At 39.3% G+C, this 25430-nt stretch overlaps 1 protein-coding gene across 1 annotated transcript in view; it reads left to right on the forward strand.

The window, feature by feature from the left end:
* The window catches only part of ST6GALNAC3 (ST6 N-acetylgalactosaminide alpha-2,6-sialyltransferase 3), a gene marked incomplete at both ends in the record, with an annotated part of 182030 nt that overhangs the window by 92127 nt on the left and 64473 nt on the right, over positions 1-25430 (forward strand). The window contains one exon of the mRNA XM_084211230.1: positions 20982-21391. Within this exon, the coding sequence (XP_084067356.1) occupies positions 20982-21391 (410 nt within the window). The remainder of the gene's footprint in view (positions 1-20981; positions 21392-25430) is intronic.

Genomic DNA, 25430 nt, shown 5'->3' on the forward strand with positions numbered 1-25430 from the left:
GGCTCTGAGAGTCATGGCATTTATGTAAACTACAAAAATTTTTCAGAACCATTCTTAATTTGAGCTCCATGGCTGAATTTTGTGACCCATATTTTCTAGTTAAGGATTTGTAGAGTCACATTTTCCTGTCCCTCCTGTTCATGTGAATTAAAATCAGTAGCACAGAGAACACAGATAGTCAGATGATAACAAACAAGGATGACAAGTCAAGCCCAGTAGTTATCCAGAATTTAAAACATAATCTGCTGCTACACTTAGGATTCTTCAAGAAGCTGGTCTTGTAGTGTCCAAATACTTCTGCCTTACATTGTTTAAAACTCAGTGTCTTGGATGGACTAGCAGCATTTCAGCGCTTAGACAGACAGAAATGGCCTCTGTGAAATCTTTATTTCTCTCTGATACTTGCTTAGCAAAACACCTCAGCTCATGCTTAGCCCCAGATATATTTAACAGGGGCCTCATCTCAAACCAGATAACCAGATTGATTTTTTCATGTGTTTTGGAATGGATCCCAAAGCATTTAAGCACATGCTAAATTCTGTATTGGCTGAATTACCGAAAATGTGTAATAGACAAAAATTTTAAAGGGAGGTAGTCAATGCACATGCACTGAAGGCAGTGAAGCTAGGAGACATTTACACTGCATGAGTATTTCCTGAATTCTCTTTCCTTTTTTTCTTTTTTTTTTTAACAATTTGATTCTATCACAGAAACCTGTGATTTTGGTTGATTTCTTGCTGTATTTTTCATCCACAGTAAGCATCCTTCTTGCAAATAGCAGCTCAAGATTCTCACTAAAGTATTTGCAACATGGTCTTGCTCTGTGATGGTTTCAGAAAGTGACACCAATTGAAAATAAACTGTACAGTTGGCTTCAGTGTATAATTTATTGTAACCTTCAAATCTTTTCCTTGTCATGGATATTGTACTGTCCATCCCTTCCTTTTATGATTCAGTCTGTGATTTTTACTACCATTCCATCTCAGAAGCTTGCACTTCACCATTCTTTCTTTGTTTTTTCTTTCCAAGCCCTTTGGAAAACATGGGTTTAATCTTTCAAACTGAACCTGGATATGTGTGGCATTTACAAATTTTAATCTCTTGGTTAGCTTCCCAGATCATGGGCTGATACCTGTACATAATTTAAAAAAACAAAAAAATCCCACAAAAAAAACCAAACCAGAGCAACCAAACAAAATAACAGAAGTTAGTCTGAATGAACTGCTATCCCTCATTCTTCCTTGTTTTGGTGCAATTTGGTGTAATTGTCTACACTGTGGATACAGAGATGTTTGAGTTTTTGCAGTGTAATACTTTGCCACTCTTGTGTGGTGATTGCACAGAGCTTGCTGATGTTTTGTCCCAAAGCTATGATTTCAGCTCTCCATAGTCTTGCATTTAAAAGCAGCCAATTGAGATCAGCTCCTGTGGACCTGAATCTTTCCCTTCAACTATCTGTGCAGATACAGCTTATTACCAGTTTTATGCTTACAATAAAAAGCAATAAAATACATTTTAGCAGAGATGAAAATATGTAGTGAAGGCTTTAAAAAAATCTACATGCTATTTGCATATCTAAGATATATATATTGTCTATCATTGACAGAAAATACATGTTATGCTGGAAATTACTCCATTATGTGTAAGAAAGGCCCTCTGGCTAGCATGGAAGGTTGCAAGTTCATTTCTTTCTCCTTAGCAGAAAGTTTGTACTATCCATTTCTATTTTTATGTTTTATTTACGTTAGATGCCCTGATTTATTTTCTTTGCAATGGCAAAAAAATTGTATAAAAAAAAAGCTCAAGTGGTTCTGGTAGGTACACATATGGCACTACACATTCTCTGCAGTAAAACCTTGGAATGTTCTGTTTATAGATATCCTTGTTTCCTTGTCTATGGAAAGATTTATAACCAGCTCTGTTTTCTGTCTTTTTCAATGCCATGCTTTCCTACTTTAGAAATCAATCTGTTAGATGAAGCAGTATCAAATCAGTTTTTGAGATCCAGAAAAACTACATCTAGCCATACACCTTTTTCTTTGCTGAACAGCAAGAGGGTTTTTTTACACACGGTCTTCCTCTCTTAAAAAACCCACAAAAACTCTCATGAGTGATCTTTCCTGTGAGCACAGCTCAGCTGGGGTTGGTTGTTGGATTTGCCTCTGGGTTTGGAGGCTCTGGAGATCCTCTAGTCCAACCTTCCTCCCCAAAGCAGAGTCAGCTAGGGCAGATTGCTCCAGGCTCTCTCTCCAGTTGTGCTGGAATGCCTCCATGGATGGTGACTTCCCAGCATTTTTGGGCAGCCTGTTCCAGTGCCCAACCCCCCTCACAACAGGGAAGTTTTCAGTGTGTTTGACTGGAATTTTGGAATTTCCTGTGCTTTTGTTCATGCGTATTGTATCTTGGTCTGTCACTGGGTATCACCGGGAAGAGTTGGCTTTCACCTTAACTCTCACCCACCCCAGCCAGGTATCCATACCAAATCTTTGAACAGCAAAGAGTCTTTCTCTTGGCATTCAAAGCTGTCAATTCAGACTTTCCCCCTGAGCCAGGACACACAAGGTAAATGTTGTATATGTTGCTAACTGTCTTTGGGACTTTGGCCCCTTATGTTCCCTGCCTACCTTCTGCCTTATTAAACTTCTATTCCCATTCCTTCCTCCCTGCATCTGTCTGTGGATTCTCCCCACAGGAGTCAGCAAATGTTACACAGCAGAAATAAAATTGCATAAAAATGAATGTTGCCTCAAGCTGCAGTATTTTGGGATCGAGTGAACATAAGCAATAGCTGACTCCAGGGATAATGCTCCTGATTGTGAGAGGCCTATTCAGAAGGAAGTGCTATTTAAGGTGACACTATAAGGCTTAGAGTCCAAGGGACTTGGAGTTACATGTCATTTGTTATCCATTTCCTCCAAGACAAGAAAAATTTATGTTTCTTTGAGAAATAACTTGGTATCAGAAGTAACCCTGATGGCCTCTCCACCGGTTCAGGAATGGATATGGTTGCCAAAGTTCAGACTCCTAAATTTGAAAATGCACCCACATCTTTTCTGCTCTCTGCTGTTTACTGCTTCTTCACGGGGGTTGCTAATTACCACTCATCTGTACTTTTACATAGCCTTTAACAATATCTCCTGTTTATGATAAAGGTGTTTTTAAAAAAATCCATCTTGGTTTGGAGGATATCTGTATTCATTATTTCTCATGTATCATGCTTTTGGGGAACAGGATTGATATTTCTGTGCTCAGCAAAAAGGACAAAAGTAAAAAGTACAGTTATATACCAGAAGCAGTATCTCTCTTCAGCACAGCAGTTTTTCAGCAGAAACTTGTGCAGTCTCTAACCTTCCTTTGTTCAGATCTCTCTGTAGTGGTTTACAATTCACAGTGAGGGTTTCTTATTTCTGCCACTGGCATAAATGATTTACCCAGAATTTCAAGTTTATATTAGTGTTAAAGGAGAATTAAGTCCTCTGTGCCTTTTCCTTTGTCTGCATTATCAGACTGATACAAACTTGGGTGTTGGTATTGGACATTTTTTCTTTTTTAATTGTCAGTGTTATAGATTCTAGTAATACAAATAGTGCTCTGAAGATATAAGTAAATAAATGAAATAGTGGTGTAATGGTTGTGGCTTAGAGAAAATCTCAGCAGAACAGAGTGACCTTATTGTGCTGTTACATTAAATGTTTACAAGTGTGAAGTCAAAGATCGCACGCACGCAAAAAAAGAGAATCTGATTCTCACATCCCAAAGCCAATAATTGAATAATCACACCCCAAAAATTGAAGCACATCAGCATTTACAGTCTGTCTTTCTGAAGCCTGCAGTTGTTATTTTGCCTTATAACCTCTTCCTCCCGTTGTAGCTGAGCCCTCGCTGTGTAGCTGTGTGCACGTGGTTCTGTTTGCAGTGAGCTCTGTGTGAGTGCAGCATTTGCTTCCCATGCAGGAGCTGTTGTGAGCAGGCTGATCTCTGTCAGAGGGAGTCATTCACTGCTGGAACTGATCTGCAAATGTTGAGCCAGCCTGGAGTTCTCTGGACAAGTTCAGCTGCCCTGACGGATGTGGAAATCTGGTGTAGCACAGTCTCTACACGTGCATTTCCACAAGTGGGGGGTTTTGTTTGATGGTGCACTGAGAGTCATGAATGACAAGACCTCTGTGATGCAGGGGAGCGTCAGAGATCCTGCCCAATACTCGTGTTTTGTCAAGGTTATCACCTGTGGAACCCTATATCCGTTTTTACAGGTGATACAGTCACTTGATTAGCAGGTAGACTTGCAATAGCTTGGAGCCAAGCAATCCATGAAATGCAAATTTAACCTGTGGGTTTTTCCTAGGCCAGTGGGATCATTCACCTTGCAAAGGCTTTAAAACATTCATAAGGGCTTTTCTGTTGTCCACAATGTCAAAGGTAGCAGCCCCAAAATGGCATTTCCCTACCATAGGATGTGTAGGGTGTCTCTGCAGTAAGCAAACATGTGTTTGCCTTCACAGGAGAATTCCACCAAGAAACTTCAGAGCACAGCAGGCTTATCCTCTGTAGTCAGAAACTTTCTGCAGAAGGTTCCTTTAGGGCTTCATTGCCCTTGAGTAATGTGTGGCATCTGATTCATTTTCCCCTGGCAGCTATATATGAAGATGATGCTAACAATATGGCAAAGACTTTGGAGAAGTGTCAGGGAAGAGCTGATCAAAAACATGTGAAAATGCACACCCTCGGACTGACTTTAAAAGCAACATTTTTTTGCAGATAGAGAAATCCTTATTCTTTAAATACACATTCAACACCACAGTTAGTGTAGACATATCACTGTTCCAGACTATGATACATACATCAGGCAGCTTTTTTAAAAGTAACTCATAGAAAATATTATTTATTTAAACAACCTTGAAAGCAGGGTCTAATTGCTTATCATTTGACAGAGCCTACAATAGAAAAGAATTTGACATCCTTACGATGAGTGCTACTTTATTGCACAATTTCTCCTATTCTTTGTACTGAAAAAAAGAAAAGGGTGGCAAGTCTAGAGCTGTTATAAGCTATGAAGAAATACAGCTTTTACACAAAGACAGCTTCACATCTACTGTTGTCAAGAAACAGAGGTTTGCTAGGAATGCTTCAGGTAACATTTGAATAGATATACAGGAAAGAAAGGTTGATTTCAATCCTTTTATTGCATTTAAGCAGGATTTCAGCATAAATCATAAAAGGTGATGGGTTAGTGAATATTTCAGTTTTGCTGAAATTTCCTTTTGCTGTAGCTTGAGCTTTAAAATCAGAAGTGCATGACACTGTACTAAAACAACTGTTAATAATTAGGAAAATACTCTTGACTTTCTAAAATGTTTGAAGCTGTTACCTTTGCTGCTGCTGCTGCATTATGGATAACCTGAACTGTTATCATTTTACTGATTACTCTGTTTGGGGATCAAGGTTTGCCAAGTTGCAGGTTGCTTTACTAGAACACAAGTTCCATCCATACACACACATCTCTCCTGGTACCTTTTTGCTAAAGGATGCCTGGATAGCTGCTTTTCCATGGCATGCAGAGCACAGAGCTGAGCTAGAGACTGCAGCACAGAACATTATCTTCTTCCTTTAGTGTCACCCAAGAAGGCTGAGTTGTGAAGTACTGTGTGCACATCAACTTACTAAAATTCACAGAATTGCAGAAAACGGGATAAGGAAGGACTTCTGGAGATAGCAAGTTTGTAATTGTGCCCCTGGCAAGACTTTTTCTAACTCTGTTTTCATATAGAAAGCTGCTTAAAGTCTAACCCGAATCGAGCTAGCACCCTGCTAATGTAGAACAGACATGAAGAATCCTTGCAGCATATTTTACATATTTGGAAACATTTATCACAGCTTCTCCTCCTTCTTTCTCCTTCTCCTTCCATTGCTGGATAATTTTTCTGTGGCATGGATTATTCTTTTTGCTTTTTCTGGCTTTTCAGCAACAGATCCAAATCTGTGCTGAAGTTGAATGCCCAGACTGGATTTACTATCAGTGCTGCTGAACAGAGTGAAAAGATCATTTCAAAACCCTTTATGTATGTCTCAGGATGATGTTTGCTTTTTTTTAGTTGCTAAAACCTGTATTGATGGTTTTGCTGCCACTGAGCACACATTTGTGACTTGTAGCTCTGGAGATGACTGCCATTGTCACTGAAGGCTGCCCCACTTTAAGAAGTTAAAGCTTCAATTAAATTAGCTAAATGTTTCTATTGCTGACATCTGGCCAGCAGAAGGGATGTATCTTTGTTGGAATAGAAATCCACAGAAATCAAAGGTTATGCTCAGAATAAGATTATAGCATCATAATCTCATTACTTGGGAGGGGGGTGTTGAGATTAAAAAGAGAGAGAAATGGAATGCAGTATACACCAAAACTGATATTTGTTACAGAGAAAACACAAATGGAAGAAATTAGAGGAGACATGCCTGATTTGAACTTCAAAACAGTGAAAATAGCATTTGGTTTCTATTTTTATTTCAAACCACATCCAAGAAAAGGAATAATGTGGATGGAGACAAAAAGAGACTTCTAAGTGCTTTTCTTTTCAAAATTTTTTCCTAGTGAGGGTTGGATGGCACAGGATTTTATGCCCCAAACAGCATTTAAAAGTGCTCTTGCTTTTTTAACACCATCCTTCAACTGAGAAAGGGAGAGAAAGAAGCAGACAAGGTGCCCTGACACATCACTTCTAAGTGATTTCTCTCCCAAAAGTATTCCAAAGACTGATAGAAGATTTTTTTTTTCTTAATATTTATTTTGCTCTGTGACTTGGCAGAAATGAAGGGGCAAGATGAAGGGAGAGAGCTCTTGCTTGTGGAGCAGTATTAAATGCCTGACTGGAGCTTTAGTTGTGAGGGTGATTGGAAGGATAACCTTCTCTATTTGGCATGGCATGCTGCAGAATTTTATTGCTATGTCTTAGGTATTTCTCATTGTGGGTGTCTTGTTCCAAAGTATGTAGCTAAGCCTAGTCAGGAAGCAAATCCCAAGTCAAATTGTCTCATGCATAAAGAAAGACAATTTGGAAGGCAGGAGTCATTAGAGGGAAAGGATTTTTCATTTTAGTTATGAAACCTAATTTGTTTTCACTGTCTTCCCTCCTTTGCATCTGTAAAATATTGATAGAGGTTATAATTTCTGACAGTGATGTTGATTGTGGCATGTAGGTAGGATCCCACAGCTGAACTGAATCTGTGATATCGTGATGGTGCCTATCACAGAGAGACAAGATTGGAAGGTGCAGCTGAACGAGTATGATTGGTATAAACAAGAATCCTGAATCTTCATATTCTGCATGCAAGTTTCAGAGCTCTCATCCAAGTTCTGAATTTCAGCAATGGTGTTTCAAGGGAGGGCTGAGCAGGAGCAGCACTGTGTGGTCATTGGGGTATGGATGAGAAGGAAACCCTTCCTCAGCAATATAGCAGAGAACAGAGCAAGCACATGGATTTTAATCCTGCCAGAAAATGATTCTCTCTCCTGTTGCTTCATGGCAGATCCTGCCTTTCCTATTTTGGAGTGCTTTCCATCTCTGGCATTAGTGATGACTCCCATCAGACACCTGTGGTCTCTCTGCTGATGGCTGATTGATCATACATGCAAGGCAGGGAAACAGCCTTACAAACCTTTGATCAGTGTCCTTAAGTAGAGTATGTTTTATGCATTAAATTTGACTCAAGGATTTTAGAACCATGGACTGCTTTCTCTTTAACAAAAGTTTCAGAGTATTTGAACACTGAGGAATTTTTTTGTGCATGTCTGTACTTTGCCAGCTTGTTGGTTTTTTTTTTTTTCATAAACTTTTTTCAAAAACAGTTGTTCTCACTTTTTCTTGAAGTTTTTCCAGCTGCTGATAGTGTTCAAAATAGCTCTGTGCTATGTAGGATCAAAACAGTTTTGGCATTAAAAAAAAGCACAGCATTAACTGTTTTGCTTCAACAATAAAATGGGAAATAAATTAATCATTTTGGAAAAATAATTAAATTATGGGGTAGGCATTAGTCCAGAATTTGTGAGGTGTATTGGTTATCTCCACAATTCATTATATTTTGATTTGAAATAAATCAAATGGAAGTAAACAGCAAAGTGTTTAACAGTCACTCTATCTGGGTCCCCCCACATAGCATTTAATCCCCCCCCATCAACTGGTCTGTGGCTAGAAGGGTGTCCTGGGAATATCAAGGCAAGATAACAGCCATGCTCTTCACATTTAACTTGTCAATCAACAGGTAAGGAGAAGAAATGTCTTGTGTCTGGTCAGGTATCCATGAGCAGCAGGCAGATGCTTTGCCCTTTCCAAACACACTCTGAAGAAGGATGGAGTCGTGCTCCTTGTTTTGCCCATTAGATAGCATTATCTCTGTGGAATGCCAATTCATATCTCCTTGTGCCCTGTGTGGTTCTCACATATGGGATTTTAATAACCTTCATGCTGTGCTATGAATTCATAAACAGGGCTTATAGGGGAAAAGCACCACAGGATTTTATTTTTTAATTATTGCTCTTTTGAAAAACGGGGTCTGCAGGATTTTTGCAAGGGTCTTGTGACAGAGTCAGCAATTATTTTGCTGCTGCAAACAAGAGCAGGGGATAAATACAGTATTTACCTATGACACACTTTTTCAGAATTGATTTTCAGTATCCTACATTTTGTAGCCACTATAATTCTGCTGTTTTATAGATGGAATTTTGAAGGTCTGATGGTATGGGAGTTTCCCCCATTTTTCTGGAATGTAATGTGCATTTTATTTCTTAGAATATAGCTCTCCTCCTCATCCCTCCCCTTGTCTCAGCCACAGGCTTACTGCTCAGTGGACACTAGCACAAGGCAGCAGTTTATATTTCTTTTCTGAAAAAGACCTATTCATTCTGGATCAGTGGGACTTTTTCTTTCTATTTACTCCCCTTCTCCCTGGAGTCCAGTTGAGCCACCCCTTGTGCATCTCAGCCATGTTCCAGTAGTGGTGAAGAAGGCACCACTGTTGGTTAGTGGAGCTAAAGGAGTAACAAACACTGCCAGCACTGGTCTCCAGGTATGCCTTGGTATTTATCACTTTCTAGTCACTGCTAACAGCCTTAGAAAGTAGACCTGTGAAGAAGACTCAATAAACTTAGCTTTCTCTACAAACACCTACAAAGTAAAGGTCTATTGGATGCAGCCATTTTAGCAGTCCAGGTGCTGGTTCACCCATGCCAGGAGGGAAATTGCACCACGTTCCCTGCCCATACCCTGAGCCACAACCAGCTGGAATGAACCTGTGGTCATTCTGGATTCCAGTCTTGTAACTGTGCCTAATAATATTTTATCTGGAATAAGATTTATTAGGTGTAGGTTCTGTGGAGGATTCTCATACGACTTGCAGATCAAATCTTTGGCCCATTTTCATTTTAGGAATTTTTATCTCTCCTGCTGTATTTTGTATGATTTTGTGTGTGGCAGGCAGTAGCAAGAACCAAGAACAGACAAGAAAAAAAAGAAAAATTTTTCACTAATTACTCAATTTTTAATATTTTGTTGTCATTTTGAGTTCTTTTATTTCTAAAAAAGTTCTCCAGGACATTGAACAGTCTTCATTATTAAAAAATGTGTGCTGTCTTTTTCATTAGAATTCATTGAGCTTCCCCTTGGTTCTTCAAAGTGATAGAACTATAGAATTCCTGAAAAAAAGTATGTTGGAAATAACCTCTGGAGACCATCTTGTTCAATATCAACTATAAATAGGGCTAACATCAAGGTTAGGTCAGGTCTGTGCCTCTTTAGGCTTTGAAAATCTCTAGGAACAGAGGCTCCTTTGGGCACCTGTTTCAAAGCTTAATTGCCCTCTGTCATAAAAGAGCATTCCTTGAAAAAAGGATTCTTTTTTAATGGGCTATATATAGTCCATCAGGTTTATTTTTTCTCATCTGCCTTGGTCTTTTGCAGCCATGAGAACACTGTGAATGTCTGACACCATGTATGGTGGGGCAGCTCAATGCAGACACACACAAACTTCTTCGTGCTGCATCCATAATTCTACAGTTGTATGACTCAGAGAGAGGGGATGCCAAAACTTGCACATTTGCTTTGTAAATATTTTCTTAGAGGAAAATTAATACATAATCCAGACCCTCCATTTCTCTGGCTTGCTCCTTTTGATGTTGTTAATACATATGTACATGTATGTGCTTTTTTTAAAGTCGCTGAGCAAATGAGAACATAGAGCTAATGTTGAGCATGGAAAAGTTTTGTCTTCTATACTGTTCATAGAAATGAAGAAATGTTATTTCTATGCTTTTCCTCAGCATAAGCTGTAATCTGGACACCTCTTCATTTCCTTTGGATGATTATTTTATAATTATTTGACTTCAGCTGATATTTTTTTCTTACTCAGCTGCATCCCCGAGTCACACCAGCTTTGTGGCAGTGGGGTGGAACTTCCCCTCTCAGTTCCCAGTGTGCAGCTGGGAGCTGTTGGCAGCTTGAGGTGCCACAGAGCCTGTAGCATGGAGCAGCATTGTTCCAGAAGGATGAAAGGAAAGGTGCAACTCGTTTGCTTAGAAGGCAGTTCTCAGTATTTCATGACCTCTTCTCTTTCAAGGCCCTCAGCTGAGATGTGTTTTGCCATATTCACAGTGCCAGCAAGCCACAGCAGGCAGGTGCTCTCAGAGGGCTCGGATTTTCTTTCTCAAGCTGCTCTCCCCAAGAACCTGTTTTGTCAGAGCCATGGTAGTCATTGCTGCATCAGTGTGAGTTACAGAGCCACTGATGAGCTTAGGTGTTGACCTTTAAGATTGCTTTTCAAGTTTCAAAGATCCTGCTGTCATTACAGTCCTTGGAAGCACTAGGAATCACAAGCTACATTAAAGGCAGCAGTCTAAAAGAACAAAACAAAAAACCTACACAAGCTCTGTGCACTCACAGGCAGAGTGGAAATGTAAAATGTGATGCCAGCAGGGAAGCCAACGTGACCTCCAAGACTTCCATCCCAGAGATAGACTTGGGGCAGGAAATAGTTTCAGTAGGATCAGGGAAGTTTATCCAGCCCAGAACATCAGTATGTGTGCTCACAGGCAGAGAAGGAGCGCCGTGTTCTGGCTTTGTGAGCAGGTAGCTTATATCAAGAAAGCCCTCTGCATCCTTTCTGTGGGTTGAAGCTGAATCACAGCTGAAAGGCCTCTGCTGCTGCCCAGGCGAAGGAGTAGCACCATCATTTTGTAATCTTGTCCATCCATGAACTGCAAATCCAAATTTCTCTTCCCAAAATTCCTATGTTAGGTGAAGTCTTTGGTCATGTCATTACTTTTAACTGTAGTGGAGGCAATGAATGTGCCATAGATTTACTGAGAAAGTCAGTGTATAGGTATATTGCAGTGGTATTTTTCTTTTGAAGATGTATGAAGGACTAAAAATTAATTCCTCTCTTTAAAATTTAAATTATAGGTAGAAGAGCTATATGATTATAAATACCCATTTTGGAAGTAGTCTTGTTCGTATCTTGCAACTATGTCACTGTCAGGCCAGACTATGCAGTGGAGAAAAGATTGATAGGGTTTATTATTTTCATATTTTAATAAGATTCTGTTTTGCAATTGCTTCTAGCAGGTTTCACCTCATGACTTACCAGCTCATTTGTGTGTGTGTGTTTGTGTTAGTCAGCACCTCAGGCTGTGGTTTGAGCTCTGTGCTGAGGATGCACAGATGTGCACAAGACCCTTGACTTCAGTGGGGTTTGGCAGAGGCCACTGAGCTCAGGGGCTTTTCACCAGTAAAGGCTTTTATGTGAGGCTGTTGGGGATGGGGCAGGAGCAGAACCTGCCCTGTCGAGCTCCATGAGAAAGAACAACTGACACAGAAGGATCTTTCATTATTTACAAGTCTCTTCACCCCAGTGGTTTCCAGTTGAGTTTCTGCTTACTGAGTTACTGCAGGTGCTGTTGGTCCATGGTCCAGACTGTTGTCTGCAGAAATCTGCACTTAAAAGGTGCTCAGTGGACATACGCACCAAGGAAGTGATGCAAAAGCAATCAGAAGTCAGTATACATACAATGATTTTTTTTTTTTTGAAACAGACCTTAAATTTCAAAGTTTTAAAATATGCAGCTATGCTTCAATAGCTTTCTTTAATGACCTAAGAAAATGTAAAACACATCTGCCTAATAATTTAAGCAGAACTTTCTAATCCATTTAAAGCTTTTGTCTTAGTGCCTGTTGCCATAGTGTTTGAAATTTCAGGTGTCTGACAAAATGGTGATTTAATCCTGTACCTTTCTGAAACAGAAACGATTTTATTATTTTAAAATAGAAGATATTTCAAGCAATTAAATTTTTGGACTAAGACTTTCTAAGTGAAATTTTAACCTGAAATTACATTTTTAGAGAAAATTTTAAACATTTTTACTGATGACAATCATAGGGTGGTACTGCAAATAATGCCAATGTACCAGTGAAAGCAAATAAATGTGGTCAGAAGGAACTGTGAATTCTCTTTTAGATAAGGCATCCTGCAATTAAAAACACTGGACTTAGAAAGCTTCTTAAAGCTTATTTTGTCAAATGAAAAATGCCACTGGTTTTAAAGCTATTGTAATAAACCTTATTCTTATTCCTGGCATGGATATTATAATTCTTTTAATTTCAAAAAAAAAAAAAAAAGAATAATTAGCATTTTAGCTTATCACTTTCTGTCCATGCATACAAATAATTTGTCAGATAGACCACCAAGAGAGACAAAATTAAATAATAGGTCTAGACAGCATGGAACCAAAATAAATTAGAGGTTAGGCTTCCAGTCTGTTAGGTGGGTTTCATGGGAAAGAAGGAGGGGGGGGTTTAATACAAGGAAGTTTTTCTGATAGTTTTTGCTGCTTACCTTGATATTGTTTCCCCATATCAAATCCCAAATAAATTGACCTGAAATAAGATATAAACTTCATATTAGAAGTCCCCTAGTTTATTTGTGAGTCTAATTTTTTCAAATGTATTTTGATTAGAGGCCTTACAGGCATTACTGCCTCTGTGATTCAGCCAACTAAGTTCCTAGATAATGGTCCATGATTAATGGCGAGTGCTGATAATAGGAGGTTGTTAGAGAAAGCAAACTTGGAGCAAATCTGCTGTATACATTATATACTTTACCGCCATCTGCGGGTATTTATAATAAATACAAATTAAAGTCAGCGGTTAGAGCAACTCATGTTTTCCATATGTGACAGAGAATTCCTTAGACATAGTCTTCCAGTAGGCATCTTCACTGTAGGAATTCCCATTAATTTTTTTGCAGAGATACTTACTATTGCTTGCAAAGGAAAAACAGTTTTTGTGGATAGAGTTCTTTTGGCCTTGGTTCCTGTCAAGGATGTCTTTCTAGAATCCACTCTGTAAGGAAGGATTATGTGTTACATGTTACCTCTGCTCTGCTGCCACACATGTTATTGGGTGTGAAAAATTGTTTTTGTCCTTTTGTACTGAGATTCATTTGCTATTCAGCCCGTGTGCTAACAGGACATTCCTCCCTTTTATGTCTCCTTGAGTCCTTGAGTTGTGACATTTTACCTCCTGGTGGTTTGTATTGTTTGCTGAGCAAATATGTCTGTATAGGGAAGAAACAATTGTCATCTTTCTTATTACTAAATGTAAAAAGCAGAAAAAAAATGTGATACAGAGAATTGCAGAAGATAAATTAGAGTTAAATATTACGATACCAAGAACCTGCTGAATGAAGTGACATGCTTTGCTGGTAGCAAATGTACTCTTGCAAATACAGTTCTGCAGCAGGGTGACAAAAGGGGTGCCATTGTTAGGATCAGCTTGTGTTGTACTCTGAGTTGTTTGTGCTGTTTGATGGACAGTGTCTGGTGTACATGGTGTTTTTCCAGTAACTTTTGTGCACAAAATTCAAGAGTCATCACGTAGTGCTGAGGGCAGGTGAACAATGTGGTGGATGTTAAGATAAATGACTTACTGGGTTCAGCATTCAGCAAGCAGTATTTGGTTGGAAGAATTCCCGGCTTTTGAACTATTACAAAGTCATGATATTTTAAACCCTGTGTGTTTGTAAATGGGTGATAGATGAAGTGTCACAAACATTCTGGTTATTTATGGTCATCAGCGAAACCTCTGGGATGAAGTCAGGAATACTCTAGCACTAATGTTGTTTGGTTGGTTTTCCATTTGGTTTAGGTGTGAAGCTAATTTTTTCATAGGCTGTTTTTCAGAGTGAATGCTATTTTAGTGCCTGCTTCGTGAACTTGTCTGTGTAGGGTGTGCATGATGGAGTTTGCCTCCCTTCCATAACAATTCAATCCCCAGCAGTGTTTGACAGGAGCATTTCCAGATATGTTCTTGGGTGTACTTGTCTCTTTATGCTGATTTTTTTATATATATGCACTAGAGAGAATTCTGCTTTTCTTCCAGTTCAGACGTGTTCATTGTGTGGATCTGAAGGTGCAGACATCTGCATGCCTAGGGATGTCAGGGTTTCTGGTTACCTGCAAGCTATAGTATTAAATGCTGGTCTGAACATATCCATTCTCATCTGTTTTCTACTTGGGCAGTTGCAGTGTAAAGGACAAAAGCTTTTGTCTCTGCCTCTTCATTCCTAAATTATTTGATTGACGTGTCTGATTAAGTTTTCTTCGCAACAGTTAGTTTATAACTTCAGGAGTTTTGGTTCTTCTTTGCTGGATTGCATTCCTAAACATCATGGTTTATCTTCTTGGCTATATATATCAGGTTTTTCTCAAATCCTTCTTCCCCTTACCTGTTTGCCTTTTAGCACTAAACTACATTCTGCCCTTTCACAGGTGTCTGAAATTTTTTCTGTCCTCTCTTCTCTTCTGTGTGTTCTTTCCATTTATTTCCTGCCCCTTCTGTGACATTGATGTAATTAAGAGCATGTCCCTTCTGCCATCCTGCCTCGGGACAGGGCAGTTTGCCAGGTGCCTGAGACACAAACGAAAATGGGACTTTGCAGACTGACTGAGAGTGCACATGCAGGACAGGTCTTCACATCCTTCAGGAAATGCCTTAGGGCAAAACTTTCTTCACCTGCCTCTTTCTCAGTGCCCTAAGTCCTTCAGAGCTGTTGACCATCAGTCCTCTGAGCTCAGCCTCTCCCAGGTCTTTCTGTTGGACTTGAAGCCCTGAATCTGGCAGCTTCCTTGCTTCATTAACCCTCCATGCAGAGGCAGAACAGTTTCTCCTGTTCTTATTCACTCCCTGCCACCTCTGTATTTTTAAGCCTTTTTTACCAATAGAGCTATCAAGAGTGTTCCAACAGTTTATTATTCCAGAAGAAAATATTAGTGTAGGCTTATTTAAAAGGTGTCAGTTTCCATAAAGTTTCAGCTGGAAATCAGGAAAAATGAAAAAAGTGAAAGGGATTGTTTTGTTAATGTGAACTCCTATTCTTTCACCTTTTCATAATAAAGCAAAATATTCAATTGGGTGAGCATTTTAACTCTATTTTAGAAAATTATCAAATACAATTTTTGAAAAATAGAAAGTTAAGATATTTTGATCAAGCCAGATATGGCTTTTATTCAATTCTTGTAAATTTTGTTTTATGAGATTATCATGATCTTTGACTTCTCAATTTTTGCCTTATAATAAAGTAGTGAAAAATACTTTAAAATACATAACAAGACCTGGTTTTATTCTTTGTAGGTAACATACTTGATTCTTTCCACTCAGAGTTTTCTCATGGGTTTTTTTCAGGCATTTGGTTTTCGGCTCTTGGTATCATGAGCTGTACTTAATTCTTGCTTTGTTTCAAAGCTGCCTGTATTGTTCCCAGTAGGAGCAGCAAAATCAACAACATTCTGGTGAGCATTTGCTGTGATGTATCTTGAAAGAGGTATGAGCTGGCATGGAGTTGTCTGGAGCTGCCTCAAAAGTGAGAAAGATGACACTGCATCACTTTGCACTGTGATTCGTGTTTGGAAGGTTTGAGTTCCTGGTTTGGTGGTTTTTTTTTTTTCCCCTTTCCATGAGAAAGAAAACGAAAATGTTTCAAAAATACGCTTGCTGGTTGAAAGTTTAGATGGCGTGGGTGATTTTGGCCCACAAGTTTCAACCTCCGCTCAAAGTCCGAACTTCCTCTGTTTTTTTGTCTTTTTACCACTGACATGAGGAATCCACAAGATACTTGTTCAGGCAAAGGGCTGGTGCAGCCCCTTGAAGGAGCTGAAACAAGAGCTGCAAATCAAACAGTTCTGTAACAACTAGGTCAGTGTATATAGAGAGACTTTCAAATATGGTTATTTATTCAGTCTCCTGCTGTAAGATTAGTCCCATTATGTGCCTCCTATGCACTCCCTTCCAATTCATTCAATTTAAATAAAAACTTTCTGCTAGAACTCATGTACATATCAGTGACATTCATCTAAATAAAATATCCCAGGCACTTGAGTCTCAGGAACAGTCTTATGAAGAAGCAGATCATATTCTATTTATTTGGAAATGGATGCATGTTGACGTTGGACTTATTTCAAAATAATGTCAAAATGTTAAAATCTTTATGAAATCTTAACATTAAATTTTATGAAGACAGATGTTTGCTGGGATGTGGTGCTGAGGGCTAGGACCAAAATCAACTGCTGAAGGTAAAAAAAAACCACAATACTGCCATAGCGGGGAAGAGGGAACAAACACAAACTCAGGGTAATCAGACCTGTCATTTTTATAATTTTTATCATTTTTTGCTTGATGTTAGTAATATAATGTAAGTTCGATACAGTGCTGTACTAATTTGGTCGTTCTTGCTGGGTGAATACACAACTACTATCTTTCTTTTCTTTTAATGTGCTGAATTTTTTCCTAGAAAAGCTTGGCAAGTCTTTTCTCCCAATCAGAGGTCTCCAGAAATTGAGTAAGTGTAGATAAAACCAGCTTGTTTAATCACTGAAACACAGGAAAAATTAAAATACATTTTTTGCTTGTAAAGTAGAGGAAAGCAATAAAAACAATGCCAGACGGTTAATGCCTCTCTTGTACCTTTCATTTCAAAGACCTCAAAAGAACATCAAGAAGAATAAAGGCAAAATCTATTCCCTATTGGCATCATTATAAATGTTGTATCCTCTGAAACTCTAAAGACATCCAAGAAGAGTAGAAGAATAAATGGCATTGAAATAAAGAAAGTCTCTCTGGAGCTTTGTTCAATCGGCTTTGTTAGAATTCACTCAAATAGGATGATTATAAGAAAAGATCTCATTTGTTTCAACATTAAAGGAGCAAATTAATATGTGGCAAGCTGCTAATAATTGCCTCATTATGTAGTGAATGGGCATTGCGTCCAATTTACAAAATTACAATCATATTGTTAAAGTAACAATTGAGAAAGTTTGGTGTGAGTTTCCTGACTGTCTGTGTGATTGGTTGTGGGATTCAGAGCGGAGCAGTTGGTGCCGCCGGTCTATAGTGCTAAGGAGCCACAAGAGAAATTCAGCTTTTCAGTAGTGGAGATTCCCTCTGCTGTGGTCCTGAGCTGGGTTTGGTGCAGCTGGGGAGGGAATCTGGCAGTCTCAGCTGAGCTTGGCGTGTGTCTGCTCTGCCCAGATGTCGTTCTGTGGTTCAGGGACCTGGCCCGAGATCATCCCCACGTGGACCTCAGCAGATGGACGGGGCTGTGGCTGGGAAACTTGGTGATCCAAGATCTGTGCCACCGGGAAATCCACCCATGCAAATGGATAAATGGTTCTGTAGCTGGAATTTCGGTCTCCTGGGGGCGACACTGGAAATAGTGGGGGAGTTGTCAAATTTGGAAAGTAAGCAATTTTCCAAATAATGAAATCCTGTGTGGAAGAGAATCATGTTTTGTGACCTACTTTAGTTGGATTTGCTTGTGACCTTTTCTAATTCTGGCTGATTTTGTTATTTAATGATTTGACCTTTGATTCTGTGAAGCCACTTCAGTGCTAAATGCAAAGATTTAATAACTAGAACTGTTTGATAAGTGACCTTTATTACACAGTTATTTCTCTTTGCTAGAGAAATGGCACTGTTTTGCAAGTTCTAATTCACAGTTTTAATTATCTTTTCTATTGTCTGTAAGCTTGCACAGGATATGGAAAGGTCAGACATTTCATTTTCTTTACTGATTAAAATATAAGTGTTCCTCAACAGTCACAATGTATCATTCAGGAAAAAGATGGGACTATTTGTCAGAACCATACCCAGCTGCTCTGCTGAGGTCTTCTACATCCTTCTGGTCAGCAAAAAAATGAGCAATTTTCTAGCAGCAATAATAGCCCAGCCCCCTTGGTGTTTAGAGGTGAGATAAATGTCTGTAAGTACATGACAAGAGAAGAAAACCTGAATGGTTCCTAATGTTTTGTCTTTAACTCGTGTATCTATGATGCAAGTCAATGAAGATCTTGTGAGAGGCCAACCCTGGCCTGATTTTCTGGGTCCACAGAGGATAAGCAATGACAGCACAAGTTTCAGTGTGGTCCTGCCCATCTGTTTCAGTCCCACTGCTGCTGGAGCATCTCTGCAGATGAGAGGGCAGCCAGGACTGCCTGGCAGACCCATTTGTGTTGGATGTGTGTCACTGAAACCACCCTTCTCATCTGTGACCCTTACAAACCAACACCACACACTGGTGGTCTGTCTCCATATGGGGTTCAGTGGGTGAATATTGATGTGTGTTTTCTGGTAAGTTGAGGGAGATATGATGCAAAAAGAGGATGAAGACCGTGGATGATTCTGGAGTCAGTGGAATATCTATCATGGGTGTCAGTCTTCTAACTCTGTCTGGGATTTCTGTTGGGAAATGTGCATACTGGGACATGTAAAATCTCTACATTGTAAAAAATATTTATTGTGAGATAGAGCTGGGAGAGGGTTAGCCTCTGACTCTGTTCAAGAAGAGCAGATTATATGTTGACCCAGTGTAGGCATGCAGTATTATGAAAGCACTTTATAAATTGGAACAAGATAAATGAATCACAACAAAAGAGCTAGAAAACCAGGGGACACAGTTGCAGGAGTGAGTGTACTCAGCTTATTCAAGCAGAACAGTTGCACTGAGTGAAGAGAAAATGTGCAATGCATTTCTAACTAAGGTGAGGAAATTCAAACAATTCTAAATTTAAGAGAGCAGCTCCATTTGAATGAAGAAGGAAGAATTTAGTGAAAAAAGCAGCTCTGAGGATGAGACAAATTTAAATGGAACCAGATTGTTGACCAAATTGGCTTTTCCTATCTAGCAGTTTCATATTCAGCATTTGTTAGTTTGAAAGTTCAGCCTGAAAGCTATAAATTAATCTGCTGGGTCTGTAACAATTCACTTCATGCTAGAATATGAGTTATGCTCATGGATTTGTTTAGGTCACCCAGCCATGTCCTCATAATGTATCTTAGAGAGAATTTCTGTAAGTAAGCAGTAAACAGAGAGGCTGCTGCGTTCAGCTGCATCTCCTGGGATTTCATCCCTGCTGTCAGAGAGCCATGCAGGACAGCCCTCCAAAATTGTACCAGCTAGAGAAAAATGCAGTGTTCTGTAAAGGAAACATTGACAATGCTTTTGCATTCAGTCAGGAATCTTTAGCTACTGATTTAGGAAAGAATGTTTTCCTGAACCAGCCACATAATGAAATCAATCAAAACACAGAAGTCAAAGCTTTGAAATTTTAAGGTTTACTGCACAAGTAATGCAGGATGCACCTTAATTCAGTACAATATTTGTCACCCAAAGATGAGATTTTTTTAGCTCTTACAGTTGGCTTTCATCAGATGTTTGTCTCTTGTCCTTGCATTATTCCCCCTTTATCAAAGAATTGTTTTTTTTCCAGCAATTGCATCCTAAGGTTATAGTGGTCAAATGTAGGCAGGCTATTCATCCACATCAGCTAAATAAGGTTTGATTTTGAAGAGAAATAACCACAAGTCTGATCAGAAAAGCACCTAGCATCCTGTCAGAGTAAATGTTCAACAAACGTGAAGGGAATTTTTCCTAAAAAATACTAAACTGAGGTCACTGCCTCCCAATTGTGAGCATGACAGAGGATCAAGTCTGTGACCATACAAAAAAGTGTAGGTTATCTCTGACCTAGATGATCTTTGTAATTTTTTTTATTTTTTTTTAATGGGTCTAGTTTTCATTTTATTTCAATTTCTAACTGAACTCTTTATACACTCCAATTTAAATAGAGGGCATTTCCTTTTACTCTGTAGGTACAAAACAATGAAAAGACATTTACTCTTTATACTTTGACAAATGGAACATCAGATAGGTCCTTATATCTCTGTTAGATTATTTTTTCTATTTTCAATTCATATTGGAGTAATAGCACCCTAGAACATGGTCACAAAATACTCTTTGACTATAGTTTTCTCAGGATTAAGTTCCTAGTTCAGGTGTCACCAGTCCCTCTACCTCTCATTTTCCATGGATCATAGCCACTCTCTAGAGAGAACAACATACTCCTCTGTCCACATCTCCCTTCCAGCTGCAGGATTTTCATACTATTGGATTGCTTTTTAGAGATGCATTTTGCATTCAACTTCTGTCACGAATTTGGGAACTGGTTATTCAGACACAAACACAATTAATGTGCAGTTAAACTTCCAGCATTACTTTTTCAGTAGGTTTTTTCCTATTGCTGGCAACACCTTGTTAAAAGAGAAGCTATTGATCTAAATATTGCTTTCTACCATTTCTTTATTTCTTTGGTTTTTTAGTGAAAAGAGTAACATTTAGAGGGAAAAAATGAATTATTATCTGTATAGTTGACTTTGCAAGGTGGGAACAAAGGCAGAGATTGGAACTTTTCTATTTCACTGAAAAGGTTTGCATTTGTAGTGGTAGAGTTTTCGAGCAGCTCCGCCACGTGGGGATTGTGGTTTTGCTTTTTTAAAGAGAATTGTTGCTATCTCTTTGTTGTACTGCACCTGTTTTTCTTTTAACTGAATTTTCAGTCTTCACATTGTACAGAGAAAAACTTGCAATGTAAATTATCGTTTCCTGTCTTCCAGCCTCTACAACTTGACTGTGACCTCTGTGCCATTGTCTCAAACTCGGGGCAGATGGCTGGCCAGAGGGTGGGCACTGAGATAGACAAGTCCTCCTGCATATGGAGGATGAACAATGCTCCCACAAAGGGCTATGAGGAAGACGTTGGGAAGAGGACGACGGTCAGAGTGGTCTCTCACACCAGCGTGCCTCTCCTGCTCAAGAATCCCGAGTACTTTTTCAAAGAAACCAACAGCACCCTTTACGTGATCTGGGGCCCTTTCCGGAACATGAGGAGGGATGGCAATGGCATCGTGTACAACATGCTGAGGAAAACTGTCGACAGCTTCCCGAGCGCCAGAATCTACGTGACCACGGAGAAGCGCATGAGTTACTGCGACGCCGTGTTCAAGAGGGAGACGGGGAAGGACCGGTGAGTCTGACGGGAGCAACAATTGTCGGGTTTGACAAAGGACGCGCGGGGTGTCAGCTGCTAAACGAGTCCCCAGATATGTTTTTAATGGATTGTTGTATGGGTTTGACTGTTGTAAGCACTTGATGAGGCAGCAGCTAGGCCCCATTTACCCCACCTACGCTACCTTCTGTTCGTTCCGTTGCTGTTGGCTTGAATCCCAAAAATATTGGATGTCTTCCTGAAATGTTTTCAAAGCTGTGTGTTGTTTTCAGCTCAATTTACTATTGATTAAATTGACATTTTATTTGAAGAGGATAATCCTACACAAACAACGTTTCCAAATGCACAACCTCAGGATAATTCTGGATATTGGGTTTTCTTCTCTGTTGAGATTCACTGTAGCTTTTCTTCAAACACAGACCTCAGGGTTATGCAATATTTCTGTATCTTGGTGAAAATGGGTTATCAGACATACTGGAATAGATTTAGGTTTTTACCAGTATTATGCTGAAATTCTATTTTCTGTGCTTGATAATGTATATTTATGCTACTCAAGTGAGGCTGTAAGAGGTGAAGGTGTGAGGACTGTTTGGGCTAGCATGCTCAAAGCAGAAACTGGATTTGTGGAATTAAGACCACAAATTTCAAGAATTTGTAACAGAGCTGCAAAAATTCAGGTCATCTGTGTTTTGGCATGGAAGAGCACCTGTCACACATTCTCACTTGAGCTAACTAGGAAGGAGTTTCCAGATCACTGCTGTGCTTTAATATTAATTTTTAAATTTTTGCATCATGAATTTGAGGTTGGAAAGGGCTGTTGCTATTCTGACCAAATTAAAGATACGGGTTTTCACAAACAGCTTAACATAGTCTGAAATTTTGACTTAGCTTTTGAAGTAGAAAAGTTTGTTATCTCAAACATACTTGTTTCACTTTGTCAGAACTTGGTGACAGTTGATTTTTCCTATTTTTCAAACTATTGGAGCATAAGGAGGAGCCTGCCCCTGTTCACCAAGTGCACATGTTGCTGCTGTGGTTCTGGAGTTGGAGGGAGCTCATATATCTCATAAAGATATCAAGGTTATCATGGCTTCTTTAGTTTAACTGAACAAACTGATAACCAGAGGCTAATAAATACACAAGATCCATTATTGAAAAATGACCTTTAATAATCCAAGTCATCCTGTTTACATATTAATCAAGCTAAATATGATCACAGGTACATTATTGTATTGCTGTACATAAATTTGTTTATATTTATGAGTCAGGTCACGGCGACTTTACATTACTTCATCAAAATCCTTATTGTGAGATGAGACCTTGAAAAAATCTCCTCTTTTTCCTATGAAAGAAGGACACCTCATCATTCAATGTCAAAGTATCCTTCTCTCCAGCCTAATCCATTCCTCTTCAACAAATTAGCACATCTCAGGTTTTTATAGTTACGCAATTAACACAATACAAATGCTTCTTTTCATGTAAAAAACAGATGGAACTTCTCTCAGAGCTTATAACAAAGTTCTTAAGCAACCTAATGTAAAAACGGCCCATGTTCTTTTTCCTTAAGTTTCACATTGCAGCAGCCATAAATTTTTATGAGCCTGTCTCACAGCCCTTCTCGTTGTTTGTGCAGGTGGGTCCCTTTGACACCAAGGGAAAACCCACCACTTCTCACAGTGGCAGCCAGGTAGCATCCTTGTATCTGCTGAAACTTTCATTTTTAGTCCTGCTTTTCCACATCAAACACTTAGTGATGTTTTTAACATCGTTTAGTGATTTTGTCATGCAGAAACAAGGGAAATGATTGATGCATCACCAGCCAACACCTTCTGTATCTCAAGAAAACATCTTGCAGTTCCCTAGTAATCGGGGACTTCAGTTTGGAAACTGTTTCATTTTCTGTAACATCTTCAATTTGCAGGACCTGTCTTCTGTTTCTAGGGAGGGTCATGAGACTGTTTAGAGGTATGTGGCATTTGTGGAAGCAGGAAGGGGAGAGCACAGGAGATTTGTGGGTGATGAAAATACTTTCACACATTGTGCCAGGCTGTTACGATGCTGAGACAGACTCCGGTTCCTCAGCCAAATATTCCTTCAGTTCCTCAGAGAAACATCAACCCTTGCTTGGAATATTAGATTGAGCAGAGGTCTGGTTCTACATGTTTCCAGCAAAAATTTTGGAAGGAAACCAATTTCAACTCATATTTTAAAATGTACTGAGTGAATTGCAACTACATCTATTTTAATTTAATCCTAAAATACTGTCTTTCTGTACAGTGTATGCTATAGTGCATAGTAAGATTGCAGCAGATTTCTAGTCTGTCGAGCCTTTAATGAGTTTTCTGTTTCTACTCTTTGATGTACAATCTTTTTAGGTAATTAGTGGGACTTCTCAGCAGTTTCATCCTTGTGGTGCTCAAGTTTTTAAAAGATTTAGTGAGAAGGAGCTAACAGGTAGGTGCTGCAGTCACTTCTCTACTGCAGAAATGCTTGGGTCCTGCAGTGCTGACATGGGAGCTTTATCCTTGACTTCACTGGGTCCAGCTGCAAAATCCACAGCTTTGGTATTGACAAATGATTTATTACTGATGCATTGAAGAAACCAGAATTGCCTCTGAGTAACTTTGAACAAACAGTGTTTTTTATTTTGTAATGCATTTTTTAATTCTGCAGTAGTACAAAATACCCTCTGATACGGGCTGTCCACACTGGGTAATTAACCTTGCATGAGTGTTAAGAATCTGGGGAACATATGTTCTTTCTGAGAGTATTTGTTAGTGAAGCAGTCGAGTTCAAGGTGGTGAATGCTCATCCACTTTGAATAATTGTTGTACATAAATAATATTCATTACCAGACATTCACAATTTTTCATTAATGCATTTTACTTGGTACTTCCCTAGAGGGAGCATAAAGCTGGCAGCTTCTTCCAGTGCTTCACTAATGTGCTGGTGTATTATATATATATTTACTCAAGTGAAAGGATTTAAAGAGATATTAGATAATTACTAAATGTGCCATCTTTGTATGTACCTCAATCCAGACAAGTGGTTCTAAAGTCATCTATATCTCTGCCATGCAATACAAATATAATGCAATATGGTATAATAACATTTAATTGGTAACAACAGAGAAAACTGTAGTCTTCATTAAAGCAGCAAAGCTAATTCTGGTCTGATAAAGTGTACTGAGCATCCCTAAATAGGTTTTAATTAGCTGGCACCAAAGCTTCACCACCCTTAGGGAGGGTAAAATTAATGAAAACTAGCAGCAAATAGATCAATGCTACTGGATGTTCTTGCCTTAGGTGAAGGTGATGAGAAAGAAAGGAGTGTCTTTTAAGGATCATTTAGAAAACAGTCTGCGTTAAAAGTCACTTTCAACAAGCAATGCTAAAATAAATCTGTGCTGATAGCAGAGCAGTCTGATGTTTCCTGGACTGCAGGGAATTCCATTTGTGTTTTAACTGCAAGGATCTTGGGCCAGCCCCTGAGCACTGCCCAGCTCCACATCCCCCTGGGGCTGGCAGTGGGCTCAGAGCCCCCTGTCCCCCTGCCCAGGGAGGCGTCCAGCCCAGCAAGCAGCCAGTGCTGATGTGCTGGCACTGCTCACAGAACACCTGACCTTAACTGGGGGTTTGTAGTCACTCTTCTTGTGAGTAACTACTGAAAAGAGCCTGCTGGCTCTGCTGAAGAAATGTATCCTGAGCTCCTAAAATTCCCAGTAAGAGATGTGAGATGATGTTTGGAAATTCAGCCAGTCTGGTAGACAGAGGACTTTCCATGTGCACTGTCTTAACTCTGACAGTGCTCATCCCATACCCAATCAGTTCAATTCAACAGCATTTTTAAAGATTATTATCTATACACACATGTCTTCAGGGGGCAGGTTCACTGAGCCACATTTGCAGTCAAATTGCTGTTTCTGAAAGACTTCTGTCAATATCTTGGACAATTCTGAAGAAACAAAATGCTTTTGTGCTTCTCTTCCAGAAGTTCTTCGTTTCCTCAGTTCATGCCAGATGGTGCTATGTGTTAGGTTGTGAGAAAGCTGTTTTAT

The sequence above is a fragment of the Fringilla coelebs genome (genome assembly GCF_963513975.1).
Source record: "Fringilla coelebs genome assembly, chromosome: 9".
NCBI lineage: Eukaryota > Metazoa > Chordata > Aves > Passeriformes > Fringillidae > Fringilla > Fringilla coelebs.